We start from the raw sequence: 22042 nt of genomic DNA, 5'->3' as shown, positions 1-22042 counted from the left end.
AATAACCAGGTTGTGGTGAAGAACCCTCACACCTTTCTGTATTATTTCCCTCAGCCATTGATAGTCTGTCTCCCTTCTGGCAAAGTTTGCTCTGGGTCCCTGCTGAACTAGAGGCATCTCTAATAGACTTCAGCCATCACTGTTGTGGGAATGAGGGGGGGAGATACTTCTGTGCTTTCCAAAATCCATCTTGTGATCAATATGACTGTCCCCCAGGCCTCAGCAGGTTTCAATCTTGAAGAGAATCAAAGAACAGGGCCTACACTGATTTCTAACTATACTCTTGTCTCTTGTCTCTACCAAATTTCTCCAAAAATCCCCCACCCAGGCTATAAACAGCTTTTGCTGTCCTTAGTGTGATTGAAAATTACAATTTTATAGAAGATTGTACACTCTATATTACTTGACTTCTAAAATAAATTTCTCTACCCCAAATCTTTCAAACACTAATTTTTTTTTTCTATTTAAAAAAGTGTTTTTTCCTCTTTCTCTCTTTTTCAAGTATTTCCTGTAATTCTTATTTTCCTAAATCACAACTGAGTGAAGTAGAGCGTTAAAAACATTTTTACAAATTGAGGAAGGTGGCCAACATTTAAAAAAGTATCATTATATGTTTTAAATTATAAAAATGAATAAGAACTTATGTCCACACAAAAACCTGCACATGAATGTTTATAGCAGCTTTATTCGTAGTTGCCAAAACTTAGAAGCAACCAAGATGTCCTTTAGTAGGTGAATGGATAAATAAACTATGGTAGATCCAGATGGAATATATTCAGCAGTAAAGAGAAATGAGCTATCAAGCCATGAAAAGGCATGGAAGAACTTTAAATCCATATTACGAATTGAAATAACCCAATCTGTGAAGGCTACATACTGTATGATTCCAATAGTATGCCATTCTGTGAAGGGAAAAACTTCAGAGGCAGTAAAAAGATCAATGGTTGCCAAGGGTTGTAGTTGGGGGGCACGGGAGAGGGATGAATTGGCAGAGGACAGAGGTTTTTTTAGTGCAGTGAAACTATTCTATATGATACTGTAATGGTGGATACATGGCATTATACATTTGTCCAAACCCAAAGAATGTACAACACCAAGGGTGAACTTGAGTGATCATAATGTGAGGTTCACCAGTTAAGACAAATGTACCATTCTGGTGAAGGATGTTGACAATGAAAGAGGCTATGTATGGGTGAGGACAGAGGGTAGATGGAAACCTCTGTACCTTCCTCTCAGTTCCATTGTGGACCTAAACTGCTCAGCACCCAAAAAAAATGTATTTACAAAAAATAATTAAAAATGACAAATATTCCATCTTACGTTATAAATTTGACTTATGGAAACAATGTAGAAAACAGAAATGGATCTTTTTTAATGTAACTGATTCAAATTGAAAATATTTGAATACTGCAACAAATGAAGAAGGAAGATTTTATACAAGTTATCAAAGAAAGAATTGCACAAAATATTTGTGAACTGAACAATTTCCTTGGTGTTTTAAGTTTTCCACAGTATTTCCCAAGATTTATGAGCCATTCTTAAATAGAGTCAAAGATAACATTCCCATAGTTTTTCTCAGAGACAAATCTAGGCTTGATCTAAATACTTGACAAAAGATGAAAATTACAGAACAAATTGATTTACTATTTAAAGTATGAGCACGTGTATTTCAGGTCAAATGAAGCACACGTGTGGTTCAATCAAAGAGCCTATTAATTTATGATCTATTAATATAATTGAACCTATCAGAAGTTTCAATATAATACCCTGTATTCTTATTTTATGGGGATTTCTTAAAAACCAATGGATAAAACAGCATTCATTTCTCAGTTTGAATAAACAAACAAATGAGCTAATAAATGATTTATGTGTAAAATAGGAGTAGAAAGATATCTCTTTAATGTGATGTGCTGTCAGAATCAGTATAGTATATACTCAGGAAATACATAAAAATTACTGTTTTGTTTTTGCAAAGTTCTATATCATGAATTTAAGAAGTTTTTACAAAGACAGTGAAACAAGAGAAACATGTATAAAAATTGGCTCGAGGGGTACCTGGTTGGCTCAATCTGTTAAGCTCCCAACTCTTGATCTCAGCTCAGGTCATCTCATGGTTTGTGAGTTTGAGCCCCTTGTCGGGCTCTGTGCTGACAGCTCAGAGCCTGGAGCCCGCTTCGGATTCTGTGTCTCCCTCTCTCTCTGCCTCTCCCTCGCTCATGCTGTGTCTCTTCCTCTATCAAAAATAAATAAACATTAAAAAATGTATTAAAAAAATCAACTTGTATTTTACTGGAAGAAAGTGGTAAAAACTAATAATAATGCAAAAACTAATATCTCATGTTCTTCCCAGAGACAGCCATAATTAACAGTTCAGTGCATTTCCTCCAAGTTTATACTGTAAGAACAATTTTTGTTGTTGACATCATACATTATACCCAATTATAACTTGCATTTTTCAATCAATATTATGTTCATTTGCCATTTTATCACGTGTTCAGTAAACACCAATATCGACAACTAAGTAACCTTCTATCATACTAATTCTTTATCATTTCCTTTAAAGAAACTGTATGGCATATTTACATTATTTCCTATCTTTCATTTTTATAGAAAATAATTTGGATATAATCATGTACATAGGCTCTTTTGCTACAATGCAGACTTTTAAACTAGGTCTCCCTCCGGGTGAATTGAGGTATATTATGTTTGTCCCTTGGCTTTCATTTGGCCATACTATCTCAGATGTTTGGACCAGAGATAAATATAACGTTGTTGATTTTCTTTTATTTTTTTCACCTTCTATAAATTATTGTTTTATTTGGTATTAAAAAGGTTCAGAAAGGAAGTGAAATAGTTTTGTAAAATAAGCCCTTAAAAAGCAAGCAATTATAGTTATTTTTATGTGGGCTAATCAGTATCCTTTTAAATGTGCAATCAAGTGGCATCTATAATTATTTGAGCCACTTGGCTCACACATACAATTGAAACTACTAAAATTCACTCTCTTTTCTTTCCTACTCCTTCGGGGCTTATAACTAAGAGTTGATTTTTTTTCTCTCTCTCTTCATAAAGCTTAGTTTTGGAGGAATTCCAGTACCAGGAAAACCTGGAACCTTTTTAAAGAAAAACTTCCACGGATGTATTGAAAACCTTTACTACAACGGAGTAAACATAATTGACCTGGCTAAAAGACGAAAGCATCAGATCTACACGGTGGTAAGTTAACATCTTTCTCAGTGTGGTGATTTCTAACATGTTGGAGTAAGTCTTTCTTCCATCCTGAACCTCTTTATAATGTGTTTATATTACACACTTTGAGGTCCTATCAGCCTCCCAAGTGAAACTGGGGAGCAACAGAAAATGCAGGAATCGAGTCAGTGTGAATAACGTTATGAGGAGTAACAAAGCATGAGAGGCACCTGAAGAATTCTATTTTCCTGTCCAGCTGTGGGTAGTGTTTGCAGCTTCCTCTGTGTTAACATAAATGTCTTTATTATCTCTGTGAAATGCAACAGTAGAACCACAGATTCTGTTAAATTCTATAGCTTGAGAGTTATGTATTTCTCTACTTATCATTTGTATTAAAATTTTGAATGAGGGCTTAAACCTTTGTCTTTGAGGTTTCCTCTGATGAATTTATCATGCTAGCAAGTTATATAATTTTCTAATTAATTAACTAATATTTATCTTCCCCAATAGACTACGAGTTTCGTGAGTGTCAGACCTGTCTCTTTCTTGTTCACCACTGCATTCCCAATACTAGCAGACTGCCTTGTATATAGTAGGTGCTCAATAATGGTGTTGATATTTACAACGATATTTGTGGATTGGTTTAGTTCTCTCTGTTTTTATTTCATATATTTTGTATCCCTGTTGTTTAGTACATGCACAGTTAGGATTGCTATGTCTCCCTGGCGGATTGGCCATTTTGTCATTACATAATGTTCTTCTCTGTCTGTGATTGTTTTATTTGCTCTGAAGTCTACTTTATCTGATATTAATATAAACACTCTTCAGTGTTTTTGATTAACATTTATACGAAATGTCATTTTTTTCATTTGCATACATTTAACCAGCCTATATCACATATTTGAAGTGATTTTCTTGTAGACAGTAAATAGTACAGTTATTTTTAAATCCACTTCATCAATCTCTTTTAATCGGTCTATTTAAACCATTTACATGTAATGGTAATTATCGGTGTGTTGGTGCTCAAATGCCTGTTTATTTTTTGTTTTCTGTTTGTTACCTCCATTTTTTATTTCTCTTTTTCTCTCCACCTTCCTGTGTTTTCCTTGAATGACTTTTAGAATTTTGTTTTGATTTATGTAGTGTTTGAATGCATCTCTGTGTATACTTTTTGCTGGTAGTTTCTTTAGGTATTATAAATATGCATCTTATGACAGTTTACTGGTATTTCACCAATTTAAGTGGAGTTTGTAAATCTTACCTACCTTTATATTCTTTTACCTTTTCCTGTTTATTATATAATTCTCTTAATTATTATTTCCTATCTATATAATTGGAATCATAATAAGTGTTATTTTGCTTCAACTGCCAAACCTAATTTAGATATCTCAAAAGAAGAAGAAAAATCTGTTTTACTATTTTTGCTTACTGTTGTTCTTTATTCCTTCCTGAATTTTCCAGATTTCTTCTTTTATCATCTCATTTCTGTTTAAAAAAATCATTTTTTGCCATTTTTCGAGGTGTATGCTCATGACAAATTCTTAGTTTTCCCTCAATCTATAATGTGTTGGTAGCTATTCCATCCTTGAAAGATATGTTCTTTGAGTATAAGACTTTGGGTTGAATGCTGTTTTCTTTTAGGCCTTGAGAATGGAGCCACTTCCTTCTGGCTTCAATGGTTTCTGGTGAAAAATCCACCATTATTAAAAAATTCTGGGGCGCCTGGGTGGCGCAGTCGGTTAAGCGCCCGACTTCAGCCAGGTCACGATCTCGCGGTCCGTGAGTTCGAGTCCCGCGTCAGGCTCTGGGCTGATGGCTCGGAGCCTGGAGCCTGTTTCCGATTCTGTGTCTCCCTCTCTCTCTGCCCCTCCCCCGTTCATGCTCTGTCTCTCTCTGTCCCAAAAATAAATAAAAACGTTCAAAAAAAAATTAAAAAAAAAAAATTTTGTCCCATGGATAAGCTGTCATTTCTCTTTCAGTGCTTTCAAGATCTTTCCTTTGTCTTTAGTTTTTGCGAGTTTGACCATTATGTATTGTGTGATTTCCTTAGGTTTACCCTGTTTGGATTTCATTCTGTCTCCTGAATCGGTGGCCTCTTGTCTGTCACTAAATTTGGGAAATGTTCTGCCGTTTATTTGAGTATTTTCTAGTCCTCTATTTCTCTTCTCCTTTCTGAATGTCACAAATATGAATGCTGGATCTTTTACTATAATTCCACAGGTCCCTAATCCTCTGTTCATATTTTTTTTTTCTTAGCTCTTTTGTCTTGTGTTCAAACTGGGTAATTTCCATTGTCATATCTTCAAGTTCACTAATTCTTTCCTCATTCTATTACTTCATTCTGTTTCCTTCATTCTGTTACTGCACATATTTGTTAATTATTTTTATGTCTGTTACTATATTTTTCAGTTCTAAATTTTTCATTGTCTTTATTTTCTGTTTCCTTGCTATGACTTTCTGTGTTTTACTGGATATTTATATTTTCTTACTTGTCTCAAATATCTACTTGTTCCTCGGAGGAGTTTTATTATAATGTCTGCTTAAAAATACCTGTCATGTAATTCTAACATTATTTTTTCTCATCTCAGTGCTGGCATCTGTTGATTGTCTTTTTCATTCAATTTGATGTCTTCCTGTTTCTTGGTGTGACAAGAGATTTTTTTTTTTATTTTTACCTGGACATTTTAGAGATTATACTATGATGAATTGTATTTAAACCTGCTCTATTAGCTGTATTCCTCTGACAATATTGCAGTAGTAGAGAGGGAGATATTACCTCCACTCTGCTAGGGGAGGGGAGGGTCCAGATTTTCCGCTCAGCACCCATTGACTCTTAAGGGTAAGGTGGAGAGGGATGAAAGTTCCAGCTCTCCACTAACACTTAAGTGATAGCTCTCCCTGGCTGGGGTATGTATGAAAGCCTCATTACTATTCTTCATGGCACATCCATTAACATTACAATGTGTATGTGTGTGTGTGTGTGTGTGTGTGCGCCCTTCTTATTACTAGACTGTGATAAATGTCATGACTCTGCACTAAGACGTCTTCTACACCATCCCTACAGTGGATGGGTACAGTTCCTCTAACTGCTGAGTGGGGGTAGACAGTCCAAGTTCTACCCCACATGTGGTTTCAGTTGATACTACAGGTAGAGGCTTGCTACTCTCTGACAAGGCTTAAAGTCCCAGCTTCCTAATCAGTCTTCTTTGACACAGCCTTGGCCAGGAATTTTGACATCTTGTTGCAGCATGAATGAATGGAAATAGGGCCACAGTTTTTCTGTGGTGTTTGGCTGGCATAGAGCAGTTATTGTCTGAAGATATTCTGTCTTACTATGTCGTTCCTTTCCTGGTTCTTTGATTATAGAGAGCAAACTTCTAATTGGGATTCACTTTTGATCTGCACCAGTTTGTCTCTACAGGTTGCTGACTGCTTCAGCAACAAGTCTTAGATGTAAATAGGCAAAAAACAAAAATCTGGGGGAACTTTCACTGTTGTTCTGTGGGTCTCAAGATCCTTATGCATGCTTTCTTCTCTCAACCATTCAGAGTCTTCTTAGGTTTGTTTCATACATAATGTCTGGCAGTTTTTATTTGTACTTAGTAGGAGAAATAGAGAAAATTATACTACTCCATTTTTCCAGAAGTGCAAGTCCTTTAAACTGATACTCCTAAAACCCATGACAAGAGTAGGCCACTGTATCATAGACAGGCCAAACCTGATTCTCTTTGTGATCTGGCTAGTGGACTATTTGGAAAACCTATAGGTCTTAAATGACCTTGATGTTTATTTTCCCCTTGATAAGTATACCTTATAATGAATATTGTATTTAATTTGGGTTTTTGGATTTTGTACGAGTAGTACATTTTTTTTGTTTGTTTTCATTTTATTTATTTTTGAGAGAATATGAGTGGGGGGTGGGGCTGAGAGAGAGGGGAACAGGGGATCTGAAGCAGGCTCTGCATTGACAGCAGTGAGCCTGATGCAGGGCTCAAACTCACAAACTGTGAGATCATGACCTGAGCCAAAGTCAGGTGCTCAACCTACTGAGCCACCCAGGTGCCCCAGTAACACATTTCCTAAAGTGGCCATTGGATTTGAGGGTATGAGATAGATTTGCTTGAAGGGAATCATAGTGGGTTAGATGTCGCCAATATTTTATTATTTTTTAATGTTTACTTATTTTTGAGAGAGAGAGAGACAGACAGAGTGCCAGCAGGGGAGGGGCAGGGAGAGTGGGAGACACAGAATCCAAGGCAGGCAATGGGCTCTGAGCTGTCAGCACAGAGCCTGATGTGGGGCTCGAAGCCATGAACCATGAGATCATGACCTGAGCCGAAGTAGGATGCTTAACCGACTGAGCAACCTATGTGCCCCAAGGTTGCCAGTATTTTAAAAGGCTTGGGCCAAATTTCGGACTCCTGTTGTTTTGAAGAATAAGGCTGGTGCTAAGAAGGGGTTAATCCTCCTACTCTCATTCTAAGAGTTCCATTGACATTGCCTATCCATCCTTGGCTCATGCTCAGGAATCTTGACAATTATCCTACCCACATGTACTTCAGTATATCCATCTCCCAATTGACCTAAGTACTAGATTGCTGGTGATATTTTTCTTGAGTCTAGTTCGGGACTTGAGCCATGTGAACACATTCATTCATGCCCACCCCATCCCCACTAATTAAGTATTTCATAATATACCACTTCCTTTAAGTTCAATCTGCCTATTGGTAGTAAGATCACATGCTACTGGCAATTTAGTTTAGGGTAATGTCATCAGCGTCAACACGTCTAAAAGGCAGGACACTACCTTCTGCTGTTCTAAGAGTTGGCAGATCATGGTGAAACACAGGCGTTTATAATAGCATGTTCAGTCCCATTGTTCATAAACAGGTTCAAAAGTATGTGACACTGGGTGTTATAGGTTAGTGATGAGTCACTAAATTCTATTCCTGAAACTAGTGTTATGTTATATGTTAACAAACTAGAATTGAAATAAAAATTGGAAAAAAAAAAGTATGCGAGCCTGAGACTTACATATAAATAACTAAAATCATTATGGCAGTATCCAAAAAGGAAATATGCATACATATTACATGCTAGAAACATCTTTAATGATGATATATATTTAAAATTTACTGGTTACACAAAGCAAGAAAAGGAGAAATAAAGAACACAAAGGAAAAAAATGAATTGCTGAATATTGGAAGCTTTCATCATCTCCTTTTCTGGGCAAATGATTTACCAAAAACCTTAATAAATGTTGTGTTGACTTTAAACTACTTTAGCACTTACCAAGTTACCTGAAACTTTGGTAGCATCCTTCATTCCTGAGAGTTTAATTGGCGGTATTGTTAATACAAAGCACGAGGAAGCCATTTAGCACTAATGTACTTGGGGGAAAAAAAATCCCAAGAAAACTGTTTTACTTTGCAGGTAGACAGCCTTTAGTTTTAACCTTCAAAATTTAAAGGGGAAATAAAACGTTATTTTTATCCAAAATTGCTTCCATCACCTTGCTTAAGTGAGAATTCACTTCATATCACTACACACACACACACACACACACACACACACACACACGCACCTTTATATACTTAGTCTTTTTTTCCTTTAGGAATGCTGTGAGGGAAGGAATGGTTTGCACTGTTAATTACAAGCACAAACTCCTTTATTCCCCTACTCATCCTTAAAGTTTTCCCCCAAAGACACAGTATCAGCTACAGAATCAGCTTGGCTCCAGGTTACTAAGTCACTGCTGTGCTAAGTAAGGGCTTTTGAAAGGGGTGGCACTTCTGTTTGCCGGTGTTCACAGACTCTCTCACAGCTAGTAAGTCTTGGAAAGTTCAGAGTTTAGCAGGAGAGTCATGGAATCAACGCATTAGGTAGCAAGGGTATGATATTACCCATAAATTATAAAATGTGATTCAAGGCTCAAAGAAGCATCTGTGTTGGCCTCATGCAGCACAGACCTCTTTAGCAAGTGGCATTCGGTGAGTATCACCATTGCAATTTGTCATTCCTTTCTGTGGGACCTGCCCACTCCCTGGAGATTTAACAGCTGTTCCATGGGGATAATTCAATTTAGTCTTTATGACTCGATTTGACTACAAGACGATTCTCCACATCCCGAAATGCAGTAAAACTAACAGCTTAAAGTAGACATAAAAAATACCTCACTATTCTTCCTCAAATCTTTCATACTATGCTAATACAGCACCATATAATAAACAATCAGAAAGTAAATGGTCCATTGAAGTGTGTGTACAGTACCTGTAATGTGGATGATTATATACATAATATAAGAAATATATTGCCCTGCTAGTTTCCTGAAAATGATTAATTTCATACCCTCCACTTCATAAGAAATGATGCTTTTTTTGAGCTCTGCTTTCCGAGTGTTAATCCCCTCTTCTAGAGGCAAGGAGAGTAACGTGATTGTTTGGATGTTGGCTGAGGTCTAACCCACTTCACTATAGGTCTTAAAATGATTTTTTTTTCATTTAAAGGAAGAGCATAGCAGAAATGGTCTTATTACTTTACTTGGTCTTTGGTAGAAGAGGGGGGGAAAAACCATTGGCTTAGAGCAGGAGTATAGACATAGAATTGACTTTGGGGCTAATTGACCATGTCAATTCACTTCTGTGCCTTTGTCTACAAATAATTAAAATTAAGGAATTGAATGGATGATAGCAATAGCGAGCACATATAATGATCTCCCAACCTCATGACTGCAATTGCTGAACAGTCACAAAACGTCTTCCACTCAGCTATCTGCTACGGAAGCCGCACAGTCTTCTGAACCCAGGACCTGCAGTAACATAATGGTTGATAGACTAGTTACATTCCTAAACACGTAGTTTTGTATTCTGTGATCCCACCAAATAACAAAAGTAGATTGGTGACAGCTTAGGTTCTACGTCCTGAATCTGACATTTAGTTTATTTCCAAACCGTATGAACCGTGAAGTGGGTTTTGAGTAAATATATTCCAATCTTATTCATGTCATTCATTTGAGAAAATTGAATAGCCATCTCTAGTCCACATTTGATCAAGTGATGGACTTCTTTGAAATGAGGCATGTAAAAAAGATGTTACCCCATGGACTTGACTATAACAGGCATACGGATATATAATAATAGCAGGCTTCTATGAAATTTATCGTCTGTTTGTATCTACTGCCACGAAACTCACTGGAGTATGGTTGTTTATTTCTTGCAGCTCTGAATCCAAGAAAATACACTCAGAGATAAGTATAAGTGTGCACATGAGATCACACACACACACGCACTCACCTCTGTATATGCACGCACAGGCGTATACATGCGCCTTGACAGTAACCTTTGTCCTACCTTCCTGTGACCCAGAAGTTTATGAAAATTGCTCAGAGAAAAGTCCCTAGTGTCTGGTGAAGCCTATAATCTCTTCAGTTTGTCCCCGGGATCATGTTTCATATCTGTGAGCATGCTCTGTGATAAATGATACTTTCCCTTGATGGAAGGAATCACTTGAAAAAGCAACTAACATATCATGTCTTCTCTCTGCACTTTCCTGCTATCTTCCACTGTCATTTGACCAGTCTGACATTCACATTACTTGCTTCTGTGTCATATGCACCTCATACCCTGGAAAAAATATTGCTAAATTATTAGCTTCCAGAGAAGTTGCTTCCTCTCTTTTCATGGGCACATTAAAATTAGTTTCAAGGTCATATGAGGAATAATATGACTTAAAAGTTAAGAAAAAGAAACTAACAGTGGAATGGTTTTTCTCCCTGAAATTGTTCTACCTTAAATCAATGTTATGACCTGTTTTTTTCTAAGATGACTGATTTTCATGAGCTCATCTGGTAAAATCATTACGTGAAGTTATTAAAATTTCTTTAGAATGTTAAAAATATACATTTCTATATATTTTTAGGGATATTTGGAATATACAGAATAAAGCAATAAGCCAGAGAGGGAAACACTATTCTCATCTATACGTATTTTGTTTTTGTATTTTAAATGTATATTTTATAAAGCATAGGTGTTATTTTATTGACAATTTTATATCTTGCTTCTTATGGTTAATGTTTTTCTTAAAATATATTCTATATCTTTAAAATTTTTATTAAAAATTTCTCTGTATAAGCATCATTTAAACGTTAACTCACCAGAGTGTCTTTGGAGAAAACAAACATAATGAAAAAATAATTTTCTGAACATTAAAAAAAATTTTTTTGATCTTTATTTTTGAGAGAGAGAGAGAGACAGAGTGTGAGTGGGGGAGGAGCACAGAGCGAGGGAGACACAGAATCCAAAGCAGGCTCCAGGTTCTGGGCTGTCAGCACTGAGCCAGATGCAGGGCTCAAACCCACAAACCGTGAGATCATGACCTGAGCTGAAGTCGGATGCCCAACGGACTGAGCCACCCAGGCACCCCATGAACACTTAGAATAGATAACCAGGAGTGAAGATTATTGGGTGAACGATTATGGATTTTTGACTCAATTGTTTAAAGTCTGTTCCAGTTTAGCCTCCACCTGCCCCCCCCCACCCTGTTTTATCCTTGTGGGTTCCACCTCATACCTTCCATTCATTTGAATATTCACTTGTATTTTTTTTTTTTTTTTCTAAATTTTTTTTCAACATTTTTTATTTATTTTTGGGACAGAGAGAGACAGAGCATGAACGGGGGAGGGGCAGAGAGAGAGGGAGACACAGAATCGGAAACAGGCTCCAGGCTCTGAGCCATCAGCCCAGAGCCTGACGCGGGGCTCGAACTCACAGACCGCGAGATCGTGACCTGGCTGAAGTCGGACGCTTAACCGACTGCGCCACCCAGGCGCCCCTATTCACTTGTATTTTAACGCTTATTCATTTTTGAGAGACAGAGAGAAACAGAGCATGAGCGGGTAAGGGACAGAGAGAGGGAGACACAGAATCTGAAGCAGGCTCCAGGCTCTTGAGCTGTCAGCACAGAGCCTGACATGGGGCTCGAACTCATGAACTGTGAGATCATGACATGAGCTGAAGTCAGATGCTCAAGGGAATGAGCTACCCAGGTGCCCCTCATTTGAATATTCAAATGAATTTAAAAGAGTGTGGTTAATTTGCAACAACATGGGTAGACATAGAGGGTGTAATCCTAAGTGAAATAAGTCTGTCAGAGAAAAACAATTATATGATTTCACTCATATGTAGAATTCAAGAAACAAAAGGAACAAAGAGAAAAAGAGAAAAACAACCAACCAACCAACCAAACAAAAACAAACTTAAATACAGAGAACAAACTGGTGATTGCCAGAGGGAAGATGGGTGGGAGGATGGATGAAATAGGTTAAGGGGATTAATAGTACACCTAAATTGATGAGCATTGAGAAATGTATAGAATTATAGAATCATTTTATCTTACACCAGTAACTAATGGAACACTGTTATACTTCAATAGAAAAATAAAATTAAAAAGAAGTTGGGTCTAAATGAAACTTGAAATCAACTCAGGCTCTTTTCTTCTATGCAAAACTTCTAGCTAATGAGCTAAGCATGTGTTTTAGTGCTCTTTTTTTTTTTCCAACAACACCAGCAATGTTAGTACCTTCACTTGAAGACGTATCGTCTCAGAGAGCTGTCTTATAGATAATCATGGTGCCACAAATCACAATGCTAATGCCAGAGGAGAGGAAAGGGGGGTGACATATGGACCTGTGGTTGTGTTCACTCCTTCGTCCCTGGGACCTCTGTGACAGACAGACAGGGACAGACATTGTTATCCACAGTTTATACTGAAAGATGCTTTTTGCCCAGGACCAGGGAAAGTCAATGATATATAGGCAGCGGCTATGTCATTCACAGTCTTCTTCCTCTTCTTCTGGAAAGCACTACACCATCAGCTTTTATTCATTTTTATTATACATCTATTTTTTCCTGGGGCCTTGAATGACTTTCACGTCAAAGTGAAAAAAAAAAAAAAATACAAGGCTGGGCAGATTCGTGAATAGCACCACCGCTTACTTGGGAATTGAAGACCAATGAGGTGTTTCAGAAATGGCCCCTGTGTGGTTTGCTAATTGACAAATAAATCTCTCTGGGGTATCTCTTGCCGTGTACGGGCATTGAGGCAGAACCCTTGCCTTTGGCCAGAGGAGGAAAGAGCCGCAGAAGCAATGTCTGGGAACAGCCTAACTCCCTTACACCGACATGGCTGTGGTCTTGGCAGGGGCTCCTCACTGGTTCCGTGGCTCTCAGCGTGTCCAGTGCCAGCGTCCCGCTTCCAGGCTCTTCCTTCCGCATTTAAGGAGGTGGCTATGAGTCTTGCACAGGGATTTTTTGCCTCCCTCAACCCTCTGTGACCAGTGGCTCTTGTATTCCGTGATGGAAGCTTCTGTGCCTGGGTTTTGAATCTTTCATAATCAGCTGCTCCAATATATAGAAGTTTATTTCCTCCAGTTTCTCCTCAATGCTGGCTCTTTTCTAGCCAGGCCTAGATGCTTCAGTGTTTCTGGAATTCACTATGTACATACCCTGCTCTAGACCTATTCATCCCATGTTGCTCCCATACCAGCTGAGCTCATTTTTACTTTCAGCTCTTCCCTGACCTAGCCCCAAACCAGCCATCCTTTTCCAAACTCACAAGTATGGTTGACATTCTGAATCAGGATGAGCCTCAAAATATTCAGCTGCTTCTGAGAGATGGAACAGAGTACAGGAGCCCCCAGGCTTGAGTTGCTGCCTTGTGGGGAGGCCCAGAGAGAACTGGTAATCAGACAGGTGTAGATTTCAGGGAGCCACTTAGGAGCTTTAGGGCAGTGGACATAATAGCAAATAATTAGGAAGTTTCAGAAGTTTAAAAATGGAACCACCATTAGGGTAGACCAGTGTGAACCTACTGCATTCCTGCCCTGCCTGTGTCAACCCCAGTGGATTGTCTGTGGCTCCCTGGACCATAGGGCTAGGGAGAATCATGGATTCAAGTCCAGCCTGTATAGAAGAAGTTGCTATGATCCATACGCAGAATCCACCATGGGTTTGGGAAAAGTGTACTGACGAATACGCTGTGACTGCTGGCCTCATCCGGCCACTCCAGATCCCACCTTCTCCTCAGAGTACCTTTCACCACTCAGCTCCATTATGCTTTCTTTGTTGTGACCCTCACACTTATACAGCATTTGATTCATCATCATCAGTCATCATTATCAAAATATAGTTTATTGAGTATCTACTGTGCTCATAGGAAATGACCCTTGCCTTAAGGTGGGAAACCTTAAGTCTCTCTCTGCCCCAGTATGCACATACTGGGCATTGAGTCCCGTTTCAGAACTCAGAATTAGAAGCCGATGCAACTTTGCCTGTCTCTTTGTATATACTTTCTGCTCTCCTGGCCACCATTTTGATGGCCGCCCTTCCTCATCTCCTCTCAGTCGCCTTAATGGTTTGGCATATATTTTTGTTTCTTTTGCCACCTTGAATACTCTAATGATTATCAGTGGGTCTCTCAATGATTCCATTCGGTTTCATAGCTTCTTGCTTTCTTGCTTTGACTACAGCTCTGCTTTCCCACCTGTAAGGCCAGGTGTGCTTTTGGCCGTCATACCCCCAACCACTGAAAATTATTGGCAGGATTCAAAAATACTTTAGAGGAGTTAAGGAGGAGAAGTCACAGGGCTAGTGGGTTTAGGAAAGACTTCAGGAACGTACAAGAACTGAGGTAGGTTTTGAGGAAAAACATCTCAGATAATTCTGAGGTGATAGGAAGGCATTTCAAGGCAGAGCCACGGAAACTCACAGTGGAATGTAGTATTTCTTGGAAACAATGTTTTATTCTAGTCTAGTTCTTTGCAAGAGTTTCTCCTTTCACTTAAGACATTAAGTATGTTGTAAGTTTCACAAACTAAACATACCTTTCTGTGTCACTCATAGTGTTGAAATGTATATAAGGAAGGTACTGTGTGTTGAAGAAGTGTATAATCTTTGAAGGCAGTGAGATTAAATCCCAGCATCATCACATAATAACTACAGAATCTGGACCAAGTTACTTTACTTCATCATGATTCGGTGGCATCATCTACTTCATAGATGCATGGTGACTTCTGGGATATTATAAGCATTGAATCACTAATAGCTAATAATAGTGTTATAATTATTTTTATTGCTCCACTTTGCTCATCATTTCTCATTGTATGCTCCCCATAAAGACTGTAGTCCTATGACTATGCCTGTCCTGTTCGGTAAATGGCCTTCTACATGAACAACTCTAAAGATTTTAGGTCAGTGATTACTAATATTTTAGGAGGCACGTACCCCTTGAAGAATATAATGAAAATTATGGGCACACTTTATTTTGCATAACATTTCTGGAGCACATACATACCCCTGAAGTCTATCTATGGACAATAAATTAAGAGCTCCAGATTGTATTTTAGATTAGGAAAATAGTAGATAAAATCAAACCTTTTCCATGTGTTTGTAAGTTCCTAATAATCTTATGTAAATTGTCCTCATTGAATCACCACGACCTCGGTAAGAAGGGACCTGACACTGGATCTGTTTCATGTGTGACAGCTGAGATGGCTTCTGAGAAGCTCTTTGCTTCGTGTCACAAGATTTAGAAGATATCTCTATCTGCCAAGATCTAGGTTGTTTGAAAAGGATACACACACACACACACACACACACACACGTATATATGTATATTATTACTATTATTACTATTAAAAAAATGTTAGCTAGTAGAAGGTGGTTAACTTGCTAAAATGGGCAAAAGAGGACTTAAGGATCCAGAAAGGGCAAGTTGAAAAAGATCAGGTAGTTTCTCTTGGCCCTAGGGAGAATAGGCTGTGAAGGAACTAGGGACTAGGAGAGCTCCCCCTGCCTGCCTCCCAGGCTGAGATTCACACCTATTGGAAAGGGAGGTTACCAGGGAACCAGGCAGTCTGCAGATAACAGTGAAACTTGCCAGACAGCGCAGGTCGAAGTTGCCTGTGGGAGCTGCCCCCTACGGGGAAAGTGTGAGCTGAGGGCACAGCTGGAACTCAACTGTGAGAAATCATGGGGCTCTCCAGTGACTTTCCAGTCATGGAAGACAGGAACCCAGAAAAGTCTCCCAAATGCAGTCTCCTTGCAGTGGCCCTCTAGTGCCCTCTACTGACAGAGCCTAACGTTCAGGTGAGAAATGTTTACAGGGTCCAATTCCAGTGTCAAAAGCAGGCCAAAGAAGGGTGGCTTTGGAGCTGAAACTCAGAAATGGGTAACTGGCACTCTCTCTAGTCTCTTTTATTTCTTTTAAAATGTACGCTAAAAACCAGAGGCGCTGGACATCTGGAAGAGGGGGTAGGGAAGACAAAGGGAGACATGTGTATATTCATGGTTCCATGTCACCTGGGCATAGCCTTGGGCAAGCATAGCATGTCTCACAGGGGTTTAAGTGCAAACTCTTAAATAGACGTGCAGGCTTGTGTGAGTAGGGACGTGTTAATTTATTTAATTGTGTCATTGCTTGCTGCCTCAGTAGAAAATAGTGAAACTACTCTTACTCTCTTTTATGGGTCCATGTAATCTGTTACATTGAAAGGAATTTCTCATACTCAGAAGGTTTGGGGCGTGCTGTGGGTAGACTAGAATGGGAATCACTTGAACAGTTTACCCTTCTGGTGAGGATTTGACATGCTGCAATTCTCACAAAACTTCTCACATTTCACCGAAAGGTTTTCTCATGCAACTCACCATCCTCTCTCTTTGAAACAGTTTTATTTCTTTGCCATTTGTTTCCACATTTTTCTCTAATGTCCTAGTTCAGCTCCCCATTCTATTCCTACATCAGCCCAAGTGGTTATCCATTCTCCCCCATGGTGGTCAATTATTACTTCAGTTTCCTCCCTGACAACAAGGTCCCCAAAGTACCTTGCTTCTGCCAAGGAAACAGCCCTTTGAAAGACATTCATATTTGTCTTCATTGTACCCACAGAGTCCAGTAGCTAAATAACATGTTATCTTTTAAAAATAATAAGGATAATTTAAAAGTGAAAAATAGATCGACTAGGCCTTTAAGAAAGGTGCCCGGAGATGAAGAACAAGGCCAAATGGACACGTTCAGTCTCCACAAGCCACAGTTGGTGTGTCTGATAGAAATGTCTTGTGTGACCACATTTGGGGCTGAGGGAATGCCCTAAAACCCACTGTTTACCTCAGTGATGGATGACCCATGGTGAAACTTAGAAGCACAGTATGATTTGGGGGAGCACTGCAGGAACACAGTGCTGAGATGCAGTGTTCAATGCTAGCTTCGCAAGGTTAATGGAAGATCAGGCAGCCCCAGAAGAAGCTCTTAGTTTTAGAGGCTCTGGTGGATGTTCGTCATTCTGTTATACACCGGCAAATACAACATTTCACACAGAAACAGTAGCAAGCACCTGTCTCATATTCTTCCAGGAAACTAGAAAGCATGTGAATTTTACCAGACTTTTAACAGTGTGATGACTGGGGAAAACTGTTAAGACAATCCAGACTTTTTTTTCCATGTTTTTACTTATAAAATTAAGTGTTTATAACCAGGGTATGGCCATTTATAGCCCAGAGGTCCAATTTTAGTGCTTCATGACCCAGATAACCCTACAACCTTATTCTCCTTACAGGATGCAGTGGGGCCCACGTTTTATAAAAATGTGGGGCAATTAGGGCTGATACTGCCCTGGGAAAGCACAAGAGTCATAGTCCTCCCAGCGATGTAATTTAGTGACCAGCATAGGAACCAATAAGTATCTTAGAAAATGACATTTTTTTAAGTTTATTTATTTATTTTGAGAAAGAGAGAGCAAGCGTGGGAGAGGGACAGAGAGAGAGAGAGGGAGAAAGAGACAATAACAAGCAGGGTCTGTTCTGTCCACACAAAATCCAGTGCAGGGCTCAAACTCCCAAACTGTGAGATCATGACCTGAGCCAAAATCAAGAGTCGGGCACTCAACGGACTGAGCCACACAGGCACGTCTAAATAATATTTCATTTTCATTTTTCACAAGAGAATTTGGGGGTATAAGCCAGTGGTAGAGCATTTGGCTGCACAAGAAAATTCATGTTTACAGATTACAGGAAATTTGTAAAATATAGAAAAGTAGAAAGAAAGAAAAAGATCACCGGCATTCCTGTCAAACAAAGGCAACCATAAATACTATGCCAGTGTAGATTTTCCAGTCTTTTTTTTTTTTTTAAGTTTATTTATTGTGAGAGAGACAGAGACAAAATGAGGGGGGGGTGGGCAGAGAGAGGAAGAGAGAGAGAATCCCAGGCAGGCTCCGCACTGACAGTACGGAGTCCACCATGAGGCCGGAACTCATGAAACTGTGAGATCACGACGTGAGCCAAAACCCAGAGTTGGACGCTTAATCGACTGAGCCACCCAGGCTGCCCTCCAGTCTTCTTTTTTAAGAAAGGAATATTCTTTCATATAACTTCTTTTGTTTTTCTTGTCATCAACATAGTCTGTAATGAAAATAATAACTTACTGAGCATTTAGTATGTGCCAGATACTCTGTCAACTGCTTTTCGCACTTATCTATTTTAATCCTCGAAGTCACTCTATGAAGTAGACAACTATTTGTGAGAAACATGAGTGTTAATGATCTTAAAGTCACTTCTCAAGTTACATAGCTAGGAAGTCTCTCTCCCTGGCTTTTCTGATGCCAAATCCATGTTCATTTGCTGTGATATGTGTTATGTACATTTTCTACCCTGCTCTAATCACTGGGTTTCTAAATTTTAGCTAAAGTAACATCACATGAAAATGGTGATCAACAGAAGTTGAATAACTGAATTACTTTTTTTTTTTTTTGTAAGAGGAGCAAGGACTCATTTGAATTCCCAGTGAGGAAGCTAGCATACTACAGGTAGTACATGCTTAATAAGTATTTGTTTAAATTTGTGCTGGGATGATTATACCAATCCAGACCTTCAGGGTCTGATTAGCAGTGAGAATGTCTCCTTATTTAACATTGGAGGGTGGAAGCACCTTCTGAGGGGAGGCTGTTCCTCTGTATACCTAGTGATCTTCACATATAAGCAAGATATCATTGGCACCACCTACCGTTTAGCCACCTGAGATAGAGAATTAGAAGATGACCTTCCAGGGGTGGCTCCGTTGGTTGAGTGTCCGACTTCAGCTCAGGTCATGATCTTGCAGTCTGTGGGTTCGAGTCCTGCCTCGGGCTTGCTGTTATCAGCGCGGAGCCTGCTTCTGCTTCGGATCTCTTGTTCCTCTCGCCTCTCTCTCTGTCTCTCTGTTTGCTCTCTCTCTCTCTCTCTCTCTCTTTCAAAAAGGGATGATCTTCGGGCTGTCTACCTCCAGTAATAATCTCTGTCCCTGATGCAGCGGCAGCGGCATGACCTAATTAGATTCACTGTATGAGTCAGGAGATGAGGCTTCTCCATCCAACTGGGTTACTAGGTAGCTGGGTAAACTCTACAGTTGATTTCTTCTTTCTGGTGCTGTGACTGAGAAACATTCTTTAGATCATCTCTAAAATACATCTCAAGGCAAAGATTTCATTAAGAAGAGTTATTTAGCAGCCCTCTCTCACTGTATGAGTTTACAAGGATTTCCATAACAAAACACCACAGATTGGCTTGGCTTAACAGAAACTGACAGTCTTAAGGTTCTGGAGAGGAGAAGGCTGAGATCAAGGTGTCAGCGGGTTCGGGTTCTCCTGAGGCCTCTCTTCCTGGCTCGCACATGGGCACCTTGTCCTCTCGTGGCCTTTCCTCTGTGTCTCCATGCAAATGGTTTTTCTGTGTGTCCAATTACCCTCTTCTTTTATAGACACCAGTTAGATTGGTTTAGGGTCCACACTGATTGCCTCATTTTAACTTAATCACCTCTTCAAAGGTCTCATCTCCAAATACAGTCCCATTCTGAGATACTGGGGATTAGAGTCTCAACATATGAATTCTGGAGGAACAATTCAGCTCGTTACAATTGCTTCAAATGGTATTATCCTAAGACCACTGGCAATGCTTGTATCAGTTATCTATAAGCTCTTCTGCCCTGTCCACAAAACAGTAACGGAGGGATGAGAAGCCTCAGGAAGCAGTGAGGGACCCAGATCATTCCATCCTTCATGCAAGCCATACTTGCTCTGTGGCTTTTATCCTGAGGGTCCCAGTAAGCTCCTGGAGCTTGAGGTATTGTGTCTACGTACAAAGCTGCTAAACAGGAGAAAAAGCAGAAGCCAAAGGAATATCCCTGCTGGCTGAGTCAGCTCTTTTTGAGGCTTCCAGGAAGTCCCAGTTAATGCTTCTGCCCTGTCATGCCTCAAAGGCAGACTAAGTCACCTGGCCACACAGATTTGCAGAGGGAGTGGGGACATGTAGCCACCCACTGGAGCCTATTGTTGCCTCAAGTTCATTGGAGTTCCACTACAGGAAAGGCAAGGAGAATGGATTTTGAGTAGGGAACTAGGGATCTCTGCCCAAATCTCTTTGAACAATAAAAGTCAGTATAGGAGAGTTCTCATATGAAAAGTGGTGCAGAATCTACTTTGGCGTCAAGGTCTATCATCACCATTATAACGGCACTCTAGATTTATGCTGTCCAATATGGTAGCCACTAGCCATGTGCGACTGTGGAGCATTCAAAATGTGGTTAGAGCAAATTGAGATGAGCTGGAAAGGTTAAAAAATATATAATCTCGATTTTAATATTGACTTCATGTTTAAATAATATGAATGTATTGAGATAAATAACCTAATATGCAAATTAAAAATTAAATTAATCTCTTTCATTTTACTTCTTTCTTTTTAATATAGGTAGCAGAAAATTTTAAACTACGTGTGTGGCTTGCATTATATTTCTGTTAGTGCTGATATTCACCACCTCAAATAGGAGTAATCTAGTGTCAGCTTCTAATTTTTAAAGTTACTTTTCTGGAAAACTTTTAAAATGTCTATTCAGAGACAGCAGCGATACTCAGAATTAGATACGTTTCTTCTTATTTCTAAATCCTTATAGAGGAAAATGAGCAGCTGATTTTTATGATGTATTCATTATCGATGTATGAATTTGCCTCATTTTCCAGGCCAGGTAGTGGCACTTCCCTTTCGCACGCCCTTGCTGCTTTTCAGTCTCTACCCAGGATGCCCGAAGCCCATACTGTGTTTTCATTTGTTTCTCACCTCCGCGAATTTAGTCTAGAAAAGCACCATGTGCATGCATGTGGAGTAGAAAGTTGCTTTGGTGGTGGGCCAAATTTGTACAAGAAAGTTCACTCAAAAGGAAAAAGTGATGACATGTACATGCACACACACACACACACACACACACACGCACACATACACACGACACCTTCTTTTGACTGTCCTGCTGTAATAACTTGTTACATGTGCCTACTTCAGTAGACATGTAACCTAAAGATTATAGTAGAAGGGACAAACAATTCTGAAGTTATTCAGGTGTGGGAATCATTTGAAAAATAGTAGTCATTGGGTTTTATCAGCTGCTTCTATCCTTGCTTAGATTCCATTCTTTCAATAATCCACACTGATGCCTTTGATAGCAGTTACTAATCCACAATATTATTGTCGTGAAAACTTTCCAATAGTACTTGGACAACTATTTAACTAAAACTTCTATTAGAAAAGTAATAATTTTGGGGCACCTGGGTGGCTCAGTTGGTTGAGTGTCCGACTTCGGCTCAGGTCATGATCTCATGGTTCGTGGGTTCGAGCCCCACGTTGGGCTCTGTGCCGACAGCTCAGAGCCTGGAGCCTGCTTCGCATTCTGTGTCTCCCTCTCTCTCTGCCCCTCCCCCACTCATGCGCGCGCACGCACGCGCGCTCTCTCTGTCAAAAATAAACATTAAAACAATTAAAAAAAGAAAAAGTATTAATTT

At 39.3% G+C, this 22042-nt stretch overlaps 1 protein-coding gene across 2 annotated transcripts in view; it reads left to right on the top strand.

The window, feature by feature from the left end:
- The window catches only part of CNTNAP5 (contactin associated protein family member 5), an 804456-nt gene that overhangs the window by 400142 nt on the left and 382272 nt on the right, over positions 1-22042 (top strand). For both annotated transcript variants that reach the window (XM_043576518.1, XM_043576517.1), the window contains exon 7: positions 3073-3216. In XM_043576518.1, coding sequence (XP_043432453.1) covers positions 3073-3216 — 144 coding nt within the window. The remainder of the gene's footprint in view (positions 1-3072; positions 3217-22042) is intronic.

The sequence above is a fragment of the Prionailurus bengalensis genome, chromosome C1 (assembly GCF_016509475.1).
Source record: "Prionailurus bengalensis isolate Pbe53 chromosome C1, Fcat_Pben_1.1_paternal_pri, whole genome shotgun sequence".
Taxonomy (NCBI): domain Eukaryota; kingdom Metazoa; phylum Chordata; class Mammalia; order Carnivora; family Felidae; genus Prionailurus; species Prionailurus bengalensis.
This window is presented reverse-complemented; position numbering and strand designations above follow the sequence as displayed.